At 63.7% G+C, this 16,563-nt stretch overlaps 1 protein-coding gene across 5 annotated transcripts in view; it reads left to right on the top strand.

Moving 5' to 3' along the window:
- Positions 1-16,563, top strand: part of WSCD1 (WSC domain containing 1) — a 30,684-nt gene that overhangs the window by 4,601 nt on the left and 9,520 nt on the right. For 3 of the 5 annotated variants that reach the window (XM_026005231.2, XM_072730006.1, XM_026005233.2), the window contains exons 2-5: positions 3,906-4,585; positions 8,887-9,001; positions 10,165-10,349; positions 12,042-12,163. In XM_026005231.2, coding sequence (XP_025861016.1) covers positions 4,159-4,585; positions 8,887-9,001; positions 10,165-10,349; positions 12,042-12,163 — 849 coding nt within the window. In that variant the 5' untranslated portion in view covers positions 3,906-4,158. Of the gene's footprint in view, positions 1-3,201; positions 3,358-3,905; positions 4,586-8,886; positions 9,002-10,164; positions 10,350-12,041; positions 12,164-16,563 lie in introns of all 5 variants that reach the window. The other 2 variants (XM_072730008.1, XM_072730007.1) reach the window with 1 other exon arrangement.

Genomic DNA, 16,563 nt, shown 5'->3' with positions numbered 1-16,563 from the left:
CTGTGCTCGGGACGCAGCCTTTCCAGAAGGGGCCCCAAGGACCTTGGGCTGGGCCGTCCGAGTCTTGGGGAGTCGCCACGAGGGGCAGCAGCACTGGTTCTTCCTGTGAATGAGGCCACCGTCCTGGGCTTTGGTGATGGCAGGGAGCTGAGTGCGTGGAGGCTGGGCTGGAGGCGGGGACAGGCAGTGCCTGGCTGGGGGCTCCCCAGTGCGGCTCCCCACCCCCCGCCCTGGTTCCCGAGGCTGAGGACACCCCCCATCCTGCAAGCTGGAGCTCTGAGTGGCCGGGACCCCATGGCCCATCTCCTTGGGGACAGTAGCATGCTGGGCCCCGGGCCTCCATCTGTACAGCCCTCGCTCCCTGGGGAGGGTAGCTCTGAACCCGGGGTCAGGAGGGGACCCCTGCCAGCTCTCCTTCCAGCCCCCAGGTCCCAGGGGCTGCCTGCTGTCCTCTCCCCATTGCCCCCACCCCCCGAGAGGCAGGCACCATGGGCCTGACACCTGTCCACCCACAGGCTGGGCACCTGCTGCCCCCTGAGGCCCAGACAGCAACAGAGCAACAGGAGAGGGCGCCCGCTCCCCCAGGATCCCCAGGAGCCCCGTGCCCCCTTACCCTCTCCTCCCCCAGGCCTGCCCTGGTCTGGGCGGGGCAGCGAGCATCCACCTGTGTCCAGCCCCGGGACAGGCTGAGCCCCACACCCCCTCCTGATGAGGGCCTGGGCGAGGTCCCTAGAGCACCTGCTTGATTCCAAGATGGGAAAACTGGCCCAGGCCCCCAGCGGAGGGGCCCAGGAGCTGGCACGCTCACCCACACACTCACTCACATGGCAGCGTCTGGGACGCTGGGCTTGGGGCACACTGGGCACGACACCTGCGGCTCGGACCTGGCGTGATTTTAGGGAGGTGCTGATGGAAGCGCGTGGGAGTCCTTGCATGCAGCGGGCGCAGGGCGGGCTCCAGAGCAGGTGGCCCAGGTGGGGGGCATGCGGCCCTGTGGTCCGATGGCAGGCAGTGGGCCTCACCCCACGGGGCATGGGGGCTGCAGCTCTGGGGTAGGGGAATGCCGGGCACCCATGGCGGTGGGGTGGGGGTGACCGCAGCCCAGCTGGGATGTTTCCTCACATGGGAGCAGCTGCCAACAGCTGGGGGTGGTTTCAGGCAAGGATGGGGCACCAGGCCTGCCCCAGGGAGTGGAGGTATGAGGGACACCAGGGGATGGGTCATACCTGCCGCGGCCCCTCCTCTGGCTCTTGCTCCCTCATTTGCCTCCTTGGTGTTCGTAACTTCTCAGGAGCAGGAGTTTCAATGGCAGGGCTGAGCTAGCTGCCCCACATCGCATTGAGGAGCCTGGGCTCTGTCCTGAGCAGCACCTCACCCCCGGGGCTGTGGGGTGCCGCAGGCACCGCTGATGGGTGCTGACCTGGGCGGGCAGGCCGTGCTGTGGGGCTGACCCTGTGCTCCCCCCACACTCCTTGGAGCCACCCTCCCTGCGGGCTGCGTGCAACACATCTGGTGAGATGGGTGCCCTATTGGAGGGGCTGCTGGCCTCAGGGAGGGAGGGCATGGGTGGGGAGGAGTGCAGAAGTCCAGGGTGGGGGACCCCCCCACAGGTGTCTGGGCTGGGAGTCGGCCTTATAATGGAGAGTTTAGGATGACGGCCTGCTTTATAGGACCTCAGGGGCCGTCCCTGCCCCCAGGCGCAGCCCCTCCCTGCCAGGAGGCCCTCTGGGATGGGTGACTACAGAGGTGGGGTCCTGGGGGAGCCTAGGGGTGATCCCTGGCTCTGCGAGCGCCCACCCACCATGTGTGGCTTGTGGGAGCTCCAAGCTGTGACCGTGCATTTACAGTGCTAACCCGCCACCCCCGCCATCTGCCCTGACCCCTTCCCTCCACAGCCAGAGTCTGGCTATGTTCATTTTAGAGGGGTTTTCACAGACAAAACCCCAGGTTCATCAGCAGAAGCCTTTTGCAAGCAGACCCGAGACCCCCTCCCTAGAATGACAACACGGACAGGGGTTGCACCTCGTGGCTCCTGCTGCCTCAGGGTCCTGGCTGCTGGGTGTCGGCGCTTGCCCCAACTCCCCCACATTCAGGCGTGGCCTGAGAGCTCGGAGCCCCTGGACCCCACAGGGGGAGCAGCTTCTCGACCTGAGGATTTGCCTCTCAGGTCATCCTCTCCTTCACCTAGAAGAGCGTACTCAGAAACGAGGATAGCTGCGTGTACAAGGCCAGGCAGGCTCCGCGCTGGGGTCGGGGTTGCAAACATGAGCGGGGCACGGGATCTTGCCTGGAGCTGGTCACAGGCCAGCGTGGGTGATCCACAGCTTTCTGGGCGGGGTCAGCTGTTGCTGGGTGCCAGGTGCTGGGTGCTGGGCCAGGGGTCAGCCCAGGCTGTGGGACGGCAGAGGAATCTACCCCAGTGTGTGCATGTGGTGGCAGTGGGGTGGTCAGGGAAGGCTCCCTGGCGGAGGTGGCACCCAGGCTAAGCCCTGGAAGATACCCGGGGATTCACTGGGCCTAGAGGGTGGATGAGGCCCAAGAGGAGGCAGCAGAGACTGTGTGCTCAGGAGGCTCCCTTCGTCTGGGTGCGTGCATCCCTGTGCGCGAGCCCCGGGCCTGGGGCGGGATGAGCTGGTTGGAGCCTGGTGTTTATCCCAGAACCCTGGGGTGGGGGTTTTGAGCACGGCAGCGCCTGTGAGCAGGGTGGCCCTGGCGGCCTCTCGGAGCAGGAGGCACAGAGATCAGCGGCGATTTCTGGGGATATTCTCTGTGGTCTCAAATCTGATGGGGCAGGGAGAGCCTGGGAGACCTGCTGCAGCCCCCCACCCTGCGCCGATGGCCCAGGACCTGCCCACACCCCGCCCCTGGCCCCCTGGCACAGACCCTGCCCCCTACCCCAGGACCTGCCCACACCTCCCCACCCCCTAACCCACCCCTCCCCCTCTGGTGATGGGAGGGGGTAGGGGGTGGGAGGGGGGTGGCCCCATGGGCTCTGGGGGCGGGCTGCTCTGGCTGCAGAGTCTTCTCCCGGGATGCCAGCCCCTAAGAGCCCAAACGCCTCTTTTCTGCTCATGCTGGGCTGGCTGAGCCCCACGCACAGAGCGACCATTGAGGGGCTGCGGGCCTGGCGGGGGTCCCGGGCCATGTTAGTCACGCTCCCAGGAGCTTTTCTTCCTGGGACAAGACTATCCTTGTGCTCAGGGCCACCCTCGCGCGGCAGCCCGGCTCCCGGCAGCTGCAGAGCCCCCGCCGCCCCAAGCAGCAAGCAGCGCACTTGAGAGGCGCCGCCGCAGGAGCCTGGGCCAGCGCGGGGCGCCCTCCTGCCTTCCTGCCAGGTGCCCACCTCCGAGATAGCAGGTGCGTGCCCACACCTTCTCCCCTGCTCAGCCCAGTGGCCACTGCAGAAGCAGTTTCTAGAACAGTTTCCGGTTCTGAGGCACCCCCAGCGGGAACTTGGCAGGCCGTTTGCATGCATGGGGCACCTGCTGCATATGGGTACCTTGGCTCCTCTGCCGGCTGAACGACTCAGCAAACTATCTTTGCCTCCAATCACCTTGCCTGTAAAATGGGGCTCCTACCCCTTCCGACTCACTGGGCTGCCCCGGGGTCAGTGCTCAGGTCAGGGCCTGGCTGGTGGAGTCTGTCACAGTCCCTCTGTCGCAGGATCTGCTCAGTTATGGGGGTGGGGGGTGTCATTCCCCATTGGTGGGGAGGCTGAGGCTGGAATAACTGCCCAGGGGCACACGGCCGGCAGCTCACAGGGCTGGGCCTGGAGCCCTTCACTCTGTTGGTGCATCCACAGCACAGGTGTCCCATTGGTAAACTGAGGCAGGAGCCTCAGTGCCCAAACCACCCCCCCCAAACACACACCGTGGCATCTAAGTGTGCTCTTTCTGTTCTTCCAGATTCTGCAGCCGGGGATGTGTGTCCGTGAAGCTCAGCGATGGTGAAGCTGGTGACACAGGGGCAGAAGCCACAGCTGCGGGGCTCTGTAGCCGGAGACGCGTGATGCTGCCCCCAGCGCACCTGCTGACCCTGAGGAGCACAGGCGGGCACCGGGACGCGGGGATGAGGCCTCTGGAGGCCCCGGCCTCCCTCCCACCCGGGCGTTAGGAGCCGTGCCCAGGCTCTAGCCGGGAGCCCTGCTGTCCCGGGGGCATGGCCAAACCCTCCTTCCGGCTGCAGAAGCTGCTCCGCCGCACCCAGTTCCTGCTCTTCTTCCTCACGGCCGCCTACCTGATGACTGGCAGCTTGCTGCTCCTGCAGCGAGTCCGCGTGGCCCTCCCGCCGGGGCCTCGGGCACCTGGCCCCCTGCAGGCCTTGCCGGTGGCCGCCGTGGCTCTGGGCGTGGGCCTGCTGGACAGCCGGGCCCTGCAGGCCCCCCGTGTCAGCCCAGAGCTGCTGCTGGGCGTGGATGTGCTGCACGGGCCCCTGGCGCGGCCCCGGCCTGGGCCCCGCTGGCTCCGCGGCCGAAACTCGGAGCTCCGCCAGCTGCGGCGCCGCTGGTTTCACCACTTCATGGGCGACCCCCAGGGGCCACTCGCCCCAGGCCCCGAGGCTCCCAGGCCCGCCGCTGGCAGCCGAGGTAGGTGCTCCCCCAGGGGCCCTCCCCTGCCCGGGGCGGCTCCCAGGACCCCGTGAGGCCCCGCAGGCCCACTGCTCCCAATTACATCCTCAGGAGTCCTGCTGTCACCCGCGGGACAGGCCCCACATCCCGGAGCGCGTGTCCCGGCTTTGTGGCAGGCTTGACAGTCAGATGGACATGTCCCTCAGCATCCCTGGGGCCCCGAGGCAGCAGGGACAGAGACTAGGGCCCCAGGGCTGCAGCTTCCCCCCAGAACTCGGGGCACGAGCCGCATCTGCACAGCAGTGTCAGCAGGTGATGGTGGCTCCTGCAGGCTGAGACCCCAGGATGGGAGGGCCTGGAGCATCTGTGGGCACTGGGACCTGGCAGCTGTATCTTGTCTGTAACCAGCTCCATCGTTTGGCATTTATGGTGCGTTTTTAAATGTACCACATGCGGGAATTACCATAATGGTTGGATCCCGATCCTACGGGGGAAAACTCTGGGGTGCAGAGGTTCAGGCAGGTCCTGCCATCACCCTCCCCTGAAGCCCTGGCCTATCTGGGGTGTGACCCCAGGTGCTGGCAGGGAGTGGAGAGGGAGTGGGGAGGGGAAGGTGGCAGAGGAGGGATATGGAGGGCAGAGTGCGTATCTGGGAGTGCAGCCTGGAGGCAGTGGGTCAGGAGGAGAGCCAAGCCTGGCAGTCTGGCTTTATCCTCAGGATGATGGGAAGGTCCAGGGACAGGGAGGAGCCCTGTGGCCCTCGTGATGGTGAGGGAGGCCCAGAGGACGGCGGGCTCCTGACATCACAGAAGGGTGTTTCTCCGGAGGTGACCTAGGTCAGAGCCCTGTGCTGTGGGATTCGTCAGTGGGGCTTTCCCCAGGCTGGGGGGGGACACCGATGGTGCCTGCAGCCCACTGTGTGCAGGCCTGCCTGCAGAGTGTAAGCCTGCCCTAGCACCTGGGAGTCTGGGTCTCCATGCAGCCTGTATTACCCTGCCTCGCTCAGACTAGAGTATGAACGACTGCCAGTCAGCATGGAGTCCTTGGGGAGCCGCCGTGAAGAAGCACAGGTGTTGACAATGGACCTGAGCTTGTCTCTTGGTGCTGGGGTCACTGGCTCTGTGACCCTGGGCAGACTGGTCTGCCCTTCTTGGGGTTCCACGTGTGAGTCTACTAGGCTCTGTGCACTTGAGACCTGGGGGGAGGTCTTTATGACCTGGCCCTCAGAGGGCAGGGCAGGGGTGACCCTGTAGAGCCCCAGGGATCTCCCCCTAGTGAAGGGGTGGACGGGGTACACCAAGCCATGCTCAGGCCCGGAGGGTGGCGGTGCACTGCGGGTGTGGGATGGTCAGCACAGTGACTGCCAGGAGCCCCCGGGACCAGTGCAAGGAGGGTGAGTGGCCGGCTCAGCAGGAGCGTGTGGGCGGCCCCCCACCCCCACCCAGGACAGGAGGAAGCGTGTGCGCCCTGGGGGTAGCGGGGGCATCCTGCAGAGCAGGGGACCACTGGCCTGTGATCCCCCCCCCACCGGAGCTTGTCACGAGCATAGTGCGCCCCCGGGCCAGCTGCTGGGGCTACAGACAAAGAGGGCGGCTCTTTGCGGCTGGGCAGGCGGCCACGCTCCTGGCCAGGGATCCTGCGGAGCGCGGAGGCTGCGGGAGGCCCATCCATCACCCGGCATTTCATTATACCTTGGACAACGTCCATAATGGAGTAAAATGTCAGGAAGTTTACTAGGGGAGAAATAGTAACTTCCCACCGCCAGTTTGTTTTTTATTGATAGTGATTCCCAAAGACGTTCCAATATCTCCAAAGCCATCGTTAACGGCCTCGCGGCGTGTCCGTGTTGATGTGCAAATGAACAGTTGCGGAGTCACAGACAATAATGCGCTGCCTCCGTTTTAGCTGAAAGCAATAAATCCGCCTCAGAATGTGTCCCAGCGTGTCCCCCGGATGTCCTCTCCCCACCGCACACCCTCGCCTCTGTCAGAGCTGGAGGAACCATTCGGTATTTTTCCAGGAGGGAGGGCTCACCTCCTCTTCCAAACAGAGCCGGCACGTGGGTCTCAGGCCTGGTGCGCCGCCCGGGGTACGGCGAGTGGAGAGCCCGGCCTTGGAGTGTTTCCTCCCATCTCACGCATGTGGGTCATGGGCCGAGTATCCTGCGATGGTTTCCTGTCCCGGGAGTGGGCTAGGTCCCCGTCGGGTGGCACCAGAGCATGGGGAGCACACCCAGCTACACCCACTGAGTCCATCCCTGGAGTGAAGGAGGTGGTGCCCCTATCTCAGGGAGAAAGGAGTCCAGTAGGGAGGGGACGGCACCCCGTTTGTCATTCACAGTGAACCCAGTCCCATTGGGTGCCACCTTGCGCAGACCCCGCCTGCCCGTGACCTCACCCTCTCCACCCTCCTGCGCCCGCCCCTCACAGGTGGGAGCAGACTCATGCACAGACTCATGCCCTCCTGCCCCCAGACACGTCCCACCTCTGCCAGCCAGGCCCGGGGCCTGGAGCCCTGACCCCCGACTTGGTCTTGGGTGATCTCCCATCAAGGGCGACAAACGTTCGACGTGCCGTGGGCTTGGGTTTGGGGTTTAACTGAAAGCTGTAATAGGATCTCTTTGCTGAGCAACTCTCTAGAAATGTCTTCAGTGAGGGTTTTCTCTCCCCAAGTAGGTGACTGGGAACGGCACTTCCCTGCAGTGGGGGAAGGGTGGTGCTGGTCTCAGGGTTTCCCCATGAGGCCATGACCCCAGGGGCCCACATCCCGAGTGAGAGCCGGGGCCTGTGGATGCGCTGGGTGAGGGGCATCCCAGGGTGAAGGTGAGGGTGCACGACCTGCGGGAAGACACTGAGAAGGTGACCTCGGCTGCACCCTCCACGGCGTCCCCCTCGGTGACCCTGGCCTGGTGGGGTCCTGCCCCTGGCCACCCACTCACCTCCCGCTGCTCTGCATCTATTAGTCGGGGCCTGGGAGCCGCGGGCAGGTGGCAGGCAGACCCTCTGGGCCCCTCCCCATCCATGCAGGACTCACTTAACCCTGGGGCCCTGACCCACCTTGGACAGTGGGCGCTTGTGCCAACGGTGTGCCGGGCCCGGTGGGGACCCTGGTGGACACAGTGGCGCCCGTCAGGGAGGAAACATTCCAAGGCCGGGCTCTCCACTCGCCGTACCCCGGATGCCCCTCACTCAGCGCGTCCACAGGCCCCGGCTCTCACTCGGGATGTGGGTGCCTGAGGAAAAGGCAGGAAACAGAGGGCAGTTATGGGCAGGAGGAAGGCATAGGTCCATGCTGGGGGCAAGGGAAGTGGCTCAGGTGGGGTGGGGCAGGTGGCAGGCCTTTATCCATTGGGCCGCGAGGGAACCGGAGGGAGGCACAGAGCATTGCCTTTCGTAGCGGAGGTCGGAAGTGGAGTTAGGTGTGACACTCACAGACAGGCGATTGCCCTGGATTCAGCCCCGGGAAGGAAGGCTGGGACCTGCATCTCCAAACCCCTTGGCAGGAGGCCTGCTCCTGCTCCAGGCTGGGATCCCAGGGGCTGTGGGCAGAGCATCTTCCTGCCACAAAGCTGTCCAGGAGCCGCGGGCCGTGGGGTCGCCTTGAGCGTCACTCCCCAGAGGCAGCGTGTGCTACATGAGTGCCCTTCCAGACGTCCCAGGGGTGACAGGTAGCATCTGCCCATGGGCGCTCCATCCTCGTCTCTGCACAGCACTGGCATGCGTGGCATGGGACCCAGCGAGCTCCCGCACAGCGTGGCAGTGCCTTCACGCGCCCCATGCGCTGGCTCTGTGCTTGCAGTCTCTGGGCATCTCTGGGAGACTCCGCTGTGTCGGGAGACAGCTCCCTCAACCCCGTAACTGTGGGGTGACACCGGCACCACCTGGCAGGGTCACACCCCCCAGTTCACCTTCCAGGGAGGGGCCAGAGGTGCCCGACTGCCGCACTACCGATTCCCACCAGGGACTGCTGTCTCACAGCCTGGCAGACACATGTGGACTCCTCCAGCAACAGGGCTTCTGTCCTCCCCGCCCAGGACCACAGATTTTTTTCTTGAACTCACTTTTTCCATTTGCGGGATGTATTTTATTTCAGGGAAGGTCAGACTTTCCATGCCTGGCTTCTTCCCTCAGGGTTGTAGGGAGGCGACGTGACCTGCCGCAAGACCTTGGTGGAGGCCGGGCACCTTCCACGCCCGGGAGGTGGGCTGGCAGTGGACAGTGGTGTCAGGCCAATGCTGAGGGATGTGGGACCTATGCCCGGGGCCCTCTGAGGTCCCTGTCTCCCCCGGCCTGAGTCTCTGCTGTGCTTTCTGCCCATAGGAATGTATGTTGGCTGCTTCAGTGACAGTGGCCGGGACAGGACCCTGAAGGGGGCCGTGTTCTTTGACCTGAGAAAGATGACCGTCTCCCACTGCCAGGATGCATGCGCTGAGCGGTGAGTAAGAGCTCCAGGCCGTCCAGCCGCCGGGAGGGAGGACAGTCCCCAAACCCACCAGGTGGCCAGGAGCTGGACCATCAGCCTGGGCTTACTGATGCTGCAGCGCTGCCTGCGGGGACAGGGCCCGCTGTGCGGGGCAGGGGGCTTAGTGGGAGGTTTCTCACCCTGAGCCTCAGGTTACTTGTGTGTCCAGACATCGCCCAGGCCCCTGTCCTTGTGCCAGAACCAGCAGCTCCCCGGACTCAGCCGACACCCACCTCTGTGAGGGAGCGGCTCCCAGGTCACAGGTGGGGGGTTGGGTACAGGCATGTGCACTTGCACATGGGACACGTGTGTGCCAGCATCGGGGGGGGCGTGCACTTGGCTTGTTTACGCCACATCACATTCCTCCTCGTGTGTGGTCTTGAGTCCCCATCACCGGCCGATCAGTCAGCTCCCATCAAGCCCGTTTTATAGACGGAGAAACTGAGGCCAAAACAGACAGGATGGGTCCTGGGTCAGCCTCGCAATATAGACAGAATTGAAAGTGACTCTGGCAGTTTGGGGAACAGCCTACAGGTAGTAGGTGCTGGTCAGGGCCAGGAGGCCAGCAGGTGGCCACACAGGCACTGGGATTGTGTGGGGGTGGGGGTTTCACCTGAGTTTTCCGTGTTGGCCTGTGGAGCTGGGGGTGGGAAAGAGCAGGCCTCTTGGCAGGGCTGACATCCCAAGGGGCACGTGGTCGGTCCCACCTGCAGTCTTTCTTCACCTGTGCTGTTGCCACACCTGGTGGAGTGGGGACACTGGGGGTCGCAGTCCCAAGAGGCAGGTGGTAGTAGCTTACAGCCATGCTGGCTAGGGGAGGACCGACCATGGATGCTCCAGTGTTGGGCTACAGCAGCACTGCCACCAAGGCGCTGACCCATGCCACAAAGCAGGGCCCCGTCCCCTGGCCCAGAGCCCATTCAGGACACCCAGTGGCACCTCAGGGCAGAGTGCAGGCTGGCGAGGGCCCCGCGAGGCTGGTCGCTGCCCCACAGGGGAAGGCCTGCTCCCCACCTCGCTGGTGGCCCTCCAGTCTGGCTGACAACCAGCCCCTCACCCCACCTGACCCCAGCCCACAGTCGGTGCTGCGGGACCTGGGCCGTGCCAGGAACCCAGCGGGGCTGCTCTCCCTGCAGGTCCTATGTGTACGCGGGCTTGGAGGCTGGGGCAGAGTGCTACTGCGGGAACCGGCTCCCGGTGACCAGCATGGGGCCCGAGGCGTGCAACCACGAGTGCAAAGGAGAAAAGGGCTCTGCATGCGGGGGCGTCGGCCGGCTGTCTGTGTACCGCGTGGAGGAGCTGCAGCCCGGCTCCAGGAAGCGTGAGTGTGCCGGCCTGCCCTGCCCTCTGCCCTGCGGCCTGAGGCACACGCCGGGTGCGGCCCTGCTGGGGGGCTCACGTAGGGGCGGGGGGGTCAGGCTCAGCCAGGCCGCCTGGGCCTCTGGCCTGTGGGTTGATCACGCTTCTCTGGAGGCCTGGCCCTGCCACGTGTCGGACATGCTGTGTGGCCCTGGGCACCCTGCCTGCCCACTCTGGGCTCTGGTTCTTCGTAAAGCATGGAGGCCCACCTGGCTGTGCAGCAGTGAGGCGGGCCTGGCGGCCTGACATGCCCTGGCTGTGGAGCGCCCAGATGTTCCAGGCAGACAGGAGCAATCCTCAGAAAGCCCAGGCCCCAGGAACAAAGGGGGGGCCTGAGGGTGGCAGGGAGGCCCACACAGGAGGAGGTGCGGGGCCGCAGGCACAGAGTTGGAGTCAGAGCTGCCAACAGAGAGCTTCAGTTCTGTGGGAGAACAAAGCCCTGGAACTTTCTGTTCAAAAGCAAACAGGGGATCCCCAGGTGGCTCAATGGTTTAGCACCTGCCTTTGACCCAGGGTGTGATCCTGGTGTCCTGGGATCGAGTCCTGCATCAGGCTCCCTGCATGGAGCCTGCTCCTCCCTCTGCTTGTGTCTCTGCCTCTCTCTCTCTGTGTCTCTCATGAATAAATAAATAAAATCTTAAAATAAATAAATAAAATCTTTAAAAAAACAAAAAACAAAAGCAAACAGCAGCTGCTGTGCAGGGAGAGAGGAAGGCGGAACTGACCTGAGCAGGAGGGGAGGGGCAAGCAGACCTTGCAGGGAGCGGTGACCTGCAGGCCTACATGGAGGGGAGGCATCCAGTGGGCATCCAAGTGATCATCTGGTGGGTGTGGGGATGGTGTCAGGGTGAGCCTCTGGGTGGGCGTTGGAGGGGCATCCAGGTGGGCGTCAGGGTGGGTGTCGTTGGGGGCATGGGGGGGCGTTGGGGCAGGTGGGGGGGGTCAGGGGGGCATCGGGGCAGGCATCCACGTGGGCGTCGGGGGGCATCTGGGTGGGCATCGGGGGTGGCATTGGGGCGGGCGTTGTTGGCGTTGGGGTGGGGGTGAGGCGGGGATCAGGGCAGGTATCAGGGCGGATGTCCAGGGGATGTGGGCTAGGGGCTGGACCCTTCCACCTGGCCTGGAGGACAGCCTGGCAGGAGGCTTCCTTGAAGCACGGGCTCCAGGAGCTCCTGGCGGGAGTTGGATCAAAGACAAGAGGGTCTGACACGGCAGCACAGTGAGGTGATTGTGGTGGGATTTCATGCATTCGGGTCTAGTTCCTCCTCATGCCTGCACTGCAAAGACATGGAATTTTGCAGAACATCAGCCTCTTGGGTCACAGGGTGCAGAACCTGGCCCATAAGGGGCACAGAGTCCAGATCTGTGGAAGGAAGGAGGGAGGGACAGAGGACTGGCTGGATGCCGTCCCTGAAGTGGGTGGGAGACGCAGACCTGAGTTCCACCCTTGATGGCAACCACAGTGACAAGGTTTGGGCGCCTGGGGTCTCAGGAGTCTGGCCTGCCAACCCCCTGGCCGCACAGTCTGCTCTCTGGTTTAGAACCCACCTGCTGACTGCGTGGGCAACCAGGTCAGACCCCGAAGCCACCTTTCCCCCTGCCCGTGACAGGCATCAACAAGGATCCTCATCAGCAACCCATTTTGTCCCTGCAGGGAGGACCGTCACATACCGCGGATGCTTCAGGCTGCCAGAGAATGGCACCCACGCCTTCCCCGATTCCCTCGTGCAGGCCAACGCAACAGTGGAGGCGTGCTCGAGATTCTGTTCCCAGAAAGTAAGGCCACCTGTGACAGGTGCGCGCGGGATGGGCTGCGCGGGGCAGGTGCGCAGGTGTCGGGGCAGGAGGGGGCAGCGAGGAGACCCCGGGAGGGCCTTGCGGCCCGTGCTAGCTGACAGCAGGGCCGCATGCCTCCCTGACGGCAGCTCTTGGCAAGGGCGTCGGGTGCTGGACTGACTGGTTTGTTAGTGAGAAGTGCTGGCTGGCTCAGAGGGAGTGGGAGGGTCACCTGCTGCGCCTGAGGACGGGGCAGGGTGCTGAGCCTGGCTTCAGGGGCCATGGTCACGGGTATGCCTTGGGCTCCGTCCGAGCTCAGGGGTGGGACGTGGCTCTGCAGAAGGTGGGTGGGGCGCCTGGCACCGCAGCTCTGGGTGGGACACAGTGGTCAAGGCCAGACAGGACCCCCAGAGCGCTGAGGTCTGGGGCCGGGTCCAGCGTCCCTGCAGGTGGCCCCTGTGGGGGGCAGTAGGCTGCCGTGGGGACTGTGACCAGAGGCTGATGGTGACATCGTTCATCCAGCTGCTATGGGTCCCTCACCAGGCAGCAACCCCGCCTGATCCTTCTGCCCCCTCCAGCGGGCACTAGGATGTGCTGCGTTTTTGGGTGAGGGAGCAGAGGCAGAGGGGCTGGGCGTGCTGTCAGAGGTCACACACCCCTACATAGGCGAGCCGGGATGTGGACCCAGCCAGTGCCTGGCACTGTAGGGAACCCCGAGGGGCGCGCCCTCCTTGGCACCCCTTGAGATGTCCCCCCTGGAGGCCAACACACTGTCTTTCTGCACTTCCCACCCAGGCTCTAGCCTTTGAGGTGGGTCTCTGCGTCTGCAGCAGCTTGGGATTTCTGGGGCGTTCTCGGGGCTCACACCATCCGGCTGCTCACAGCTGCTCAAGAGCACCCACAGGGACCAGACCTGCAGGTGTCTTATGTGCTTGGGGACCTGCGGTGACCTCTCAGGGCTCTGGGGGGACACTCCACCCCCCCACGTGCTGCCATCCCCTGGGGCATCAGGGGAGGGACGGACGGCTCCATGTCCCCGACCCACAGCCCATGGCAGGCCCCAGGGACGTCTCCATCCATATTGGCAGGGAGAGCACTTCCCTGCTCTTCTGCTCTGCTGTGTGGATATCCTGTTCTTCGTGTGACCAGTGCTCTGCTGTGGAGTGTTTCGGTTGTCTTCAGCGTGTGGCGTTTGCGAGCAAGGTTGCAGTGACCTCTTGGTGGGTGGGTTGTTCTGTGTTGCTAGATCCGTAGAACAAGACCCCAGGGGGATGCTGGGTCAGAGTCTGTGCATCCTTGTCCCAGTGGTCACCTCGGTCACGCTGCGCTGGGCACAGAACGCGTGGCTTTGATGCCCTCGCCGCCGGTGCATGAGAGGCCAAGGAAGTGGCTTTGTGACGTCCAGGGGGAGCGGCTGCAGAGCAGTCCTGGGCCGAGTGCTCTGACCTGGGTAACCTGGGACCTGCACGATGGCTACAGACACAGAGTGTGCAGACTGGGGACCAGTTTCACCCTGACGGGGGCGGGCTTGCACTGTCCTGAGCCATCTCGGGCTTCGGCACCTGAGGGTCTGCCATCCAATGGGTCTCATGGACCAGGTACCTGCCTGGCCCGGCTGGTGCTGCTGGGGACTGTCTGGGTCAGACTGAGGCTGGAGGCGCGTCTTGGGTTCTCAGAAACGGCCACGGGGCCCCCACTGCACACACAGGCCTGCCTCCCCCTCCCCTGTACCGTGGATGTGGCTGGAAGAGGGGGTCTGGAGTCCTGTTGCCATCCACAGGACTTCCAGCTTTGAAGCTGAGGGCAGGTCTTAGCAGGACATGTATAGTGGATGGAGGCCCACAGGGTTGTGGGCAGACCCTGGGGTGGGGGGCACACAGCTCAGCACCCGGAGGGGCTGGGGCAGGCCCAGAGGGTCAGCGGCCCCCGCGGGGGATGGTGGCCTGTTGAGGGGTGCTGCTCCTGGAAGGGACGGAGCTGGAGGACATGATAGGAGCCGGCCGGCAGATGAGGGCGAGCAGAGTGCACAGAGCGGGGGCTGCATGTGTGCAGTGGGCGTGGGGGCCGCGGCCGGGTCCAGGCATGTGTCTTCGGGTAAGGGGGGATTGTGACAGCCTGCAGGGAGGGCTGGCTGTGGTAGGATGCTCTGGAGATGTACTCTGGAGACCCGGGGGCACCTGACATACCACGGAGGGTGGCCTATGACCTGGCTCTGGACCCGGGGTCCAGGTGGGCAGGGAGGACACAGAGGGTCACGCAGCCAGGTGAAGCTACCTTTCTACCCAGTGTGGTGACCTCTGTTCCCAGCCTGCTGTCCCCCCCAACCTTGTGCCCCGTGGCATCCATGTAACTTGTGCCTGGCCTCTAGGCGGCCGCCAGGTTGGATTCCGCGGAGTCTAGGGGCACCCACGTCAGCCTGCAGCAAGGGCGCTTCCTGGTAGATTGTGTCCCCATGGACGAGCCCAGCACCCCCAGTGCGAGGCCAAGGCTGGGCTCAGATGGGGCTTCACAGGGACCAGCCTATGCCGTGGCCACCTTGCAGCACCCCGCTTCCCAGTGCCTTGGGAGTCCTGCTTGTGGCCCTGGATGAAAGCCTCTACTGTTGTTCAGTGGTTACGATGGTTCGGGAACTCCAGGATATGGCCGGACAGGATGCCTGGGGCACCATCAGCCCCCCAACATCATCTGAACCCAGAGAAGCCATCTTCTCTGACTTTCTGCAGTCGTCGGGAGAGACCTGCCTTGTCTCCGTTCCTGGATCTGGGATGGTGGTTTTGGGCCTGGTATTTATGTGCAGGCCCCACGGTGGAGCCCAGGGACTCAGGCACCATCGGCGATCCAACTGCTGACACCTGCTGCTCCTCCAGCAACCCTGCGTGCAGCTGACACCTGCTGCCCGACCCACCTGGATCCCCGCAGACGCAGTCTGTTCCCTGGGGGCAGGTGGGGGCACTGCCTCTGTGGCTCTGCCAAGGGTCAGGTCAGTAAGGGTCTGGGTTTTGTGAATTAACTGCCTGGACATTCGCAAGTTTTCCCTTTGCGAAAACGCTGGACAGTCCTTCATGGGGGGACAATCCCGCACAGCTTTGGGTTTCTTACACTGTTTCTGCAGTAGATCTGTCGACGTTGTACCATGTGTATCTTTAAACAAAATGTATTATTTTTCGGGGGGTTGGTGGTGACAAAGGCATATCTATTTTAGAAAATTTTGAAAATTTTGAAATGCAAAATTACATGAAAACTCACTGGTAACTTTACCACATCGGAGAAAACCACCAATAATATTTCACATCCTCTGGTCTTCTAAGTGTACGTTTGTGGAATTCGCTTCTCAAAAATTGATGTTTGGGGGCCCCTAGGTGGCCTCGTCGGTCGAGCGTTTGACTCTTAAACTCAGCTCAGGTCATGACCTCGGGGTCGTGGGTTCAAGCCCTGCATTGGGCTCCGTGCTGGGCATGGAGGCTGCTCAAAAAAAGAAGGAATGTCTCCTTCCATTTCCCCCCTCTGTGATACGTGCACCCTGTGGCTGCAATGCACGCCTCCTCCTGTTGGGCCACCTGCTGTCGCGACCCTTCCTGAAGGTGGACCCGTGAGCAGGTGCACAGCCGTTTGCTGCGTCATCACACGTGGAATCGCTGTTGTGAAGGAGTTGTGCGTCCCCATCTCCTAAGTCACCCCTGAGACTTGAGGTGTGTTTCCAGGAGCGAGTCACCCGGCCTCGCTCTGACCTGGGTCAGTGACCCGGATGCGTGTCCCTGTGCAGCCATGTCCTTGCTTTGCGGTCCTGGCCAGTACGTGGCCTTGAGCCGTGGCATTCTCACTGACTGTCATGGATGCGATTCGAAGCTGTGTGTTCCTGGGGTCGAGCGTGGGCTGGTCCCGCCTCTGGACCTGCCTCTGCGACCCCATGGCCCCCACTTTGCAGCCAGACGGCAGGAGCCTCAGATCAGCAGGAGACAAGGGTGCGGTGTTGTGTTCCACGGACGGGCTCTGGTTCACCCTGACGCTCGCCTGCCAGCAGAAGTCCGCCCTCCACTCCCATCCCCGCAGCCACCCCCAAGTACCTCCTTCCCTTTGGGCCTCAACATCCAGGCCTGCCTTGGAGCGAAAGCAGGTGGTAGATCCATCCGGGTGAGCTCCGTGCTGGTTCAAAGACTTCACCAAAACCTCCCACCTTGCACTCATCTGTGTCCACAGAGTTGAGTGTGGAGTGTGGCAGAGCCCTGGGCAGCTCTGTCCAGCTTGGCCTCACGGTCTGAGGTCCTGGCCTCCTCGCCTCCACCTGCCCTCCTGAGGCATCGAGTCCTGATTCTGGACATTTCTGGGAGTCCCTAGAATCCTGGAGACTGACAGCAGGGGAGATGCTCAGGGCCCGGGACAGCCTGGCCGGCTGGGACGTC

This window comes from Vulpes vulpes, chromosome 12 (genome assembly GCF_048418805.1).
Source record: "Vulpes vulpes isolate BD-2025 chromosome 12, VulVul3, whole genome shotgun sequence".
NCBI lineage: Eukaryota > Metazoa > Chordata > Mammalia > Carnivora > Canidae > Vulpes > Vulpes vulpes.
The sequence above is the reverse complement of the archived record's forward strand: the minus strand, read 5'-3'. Positions and strand labels throughout refer to the sequence as shown.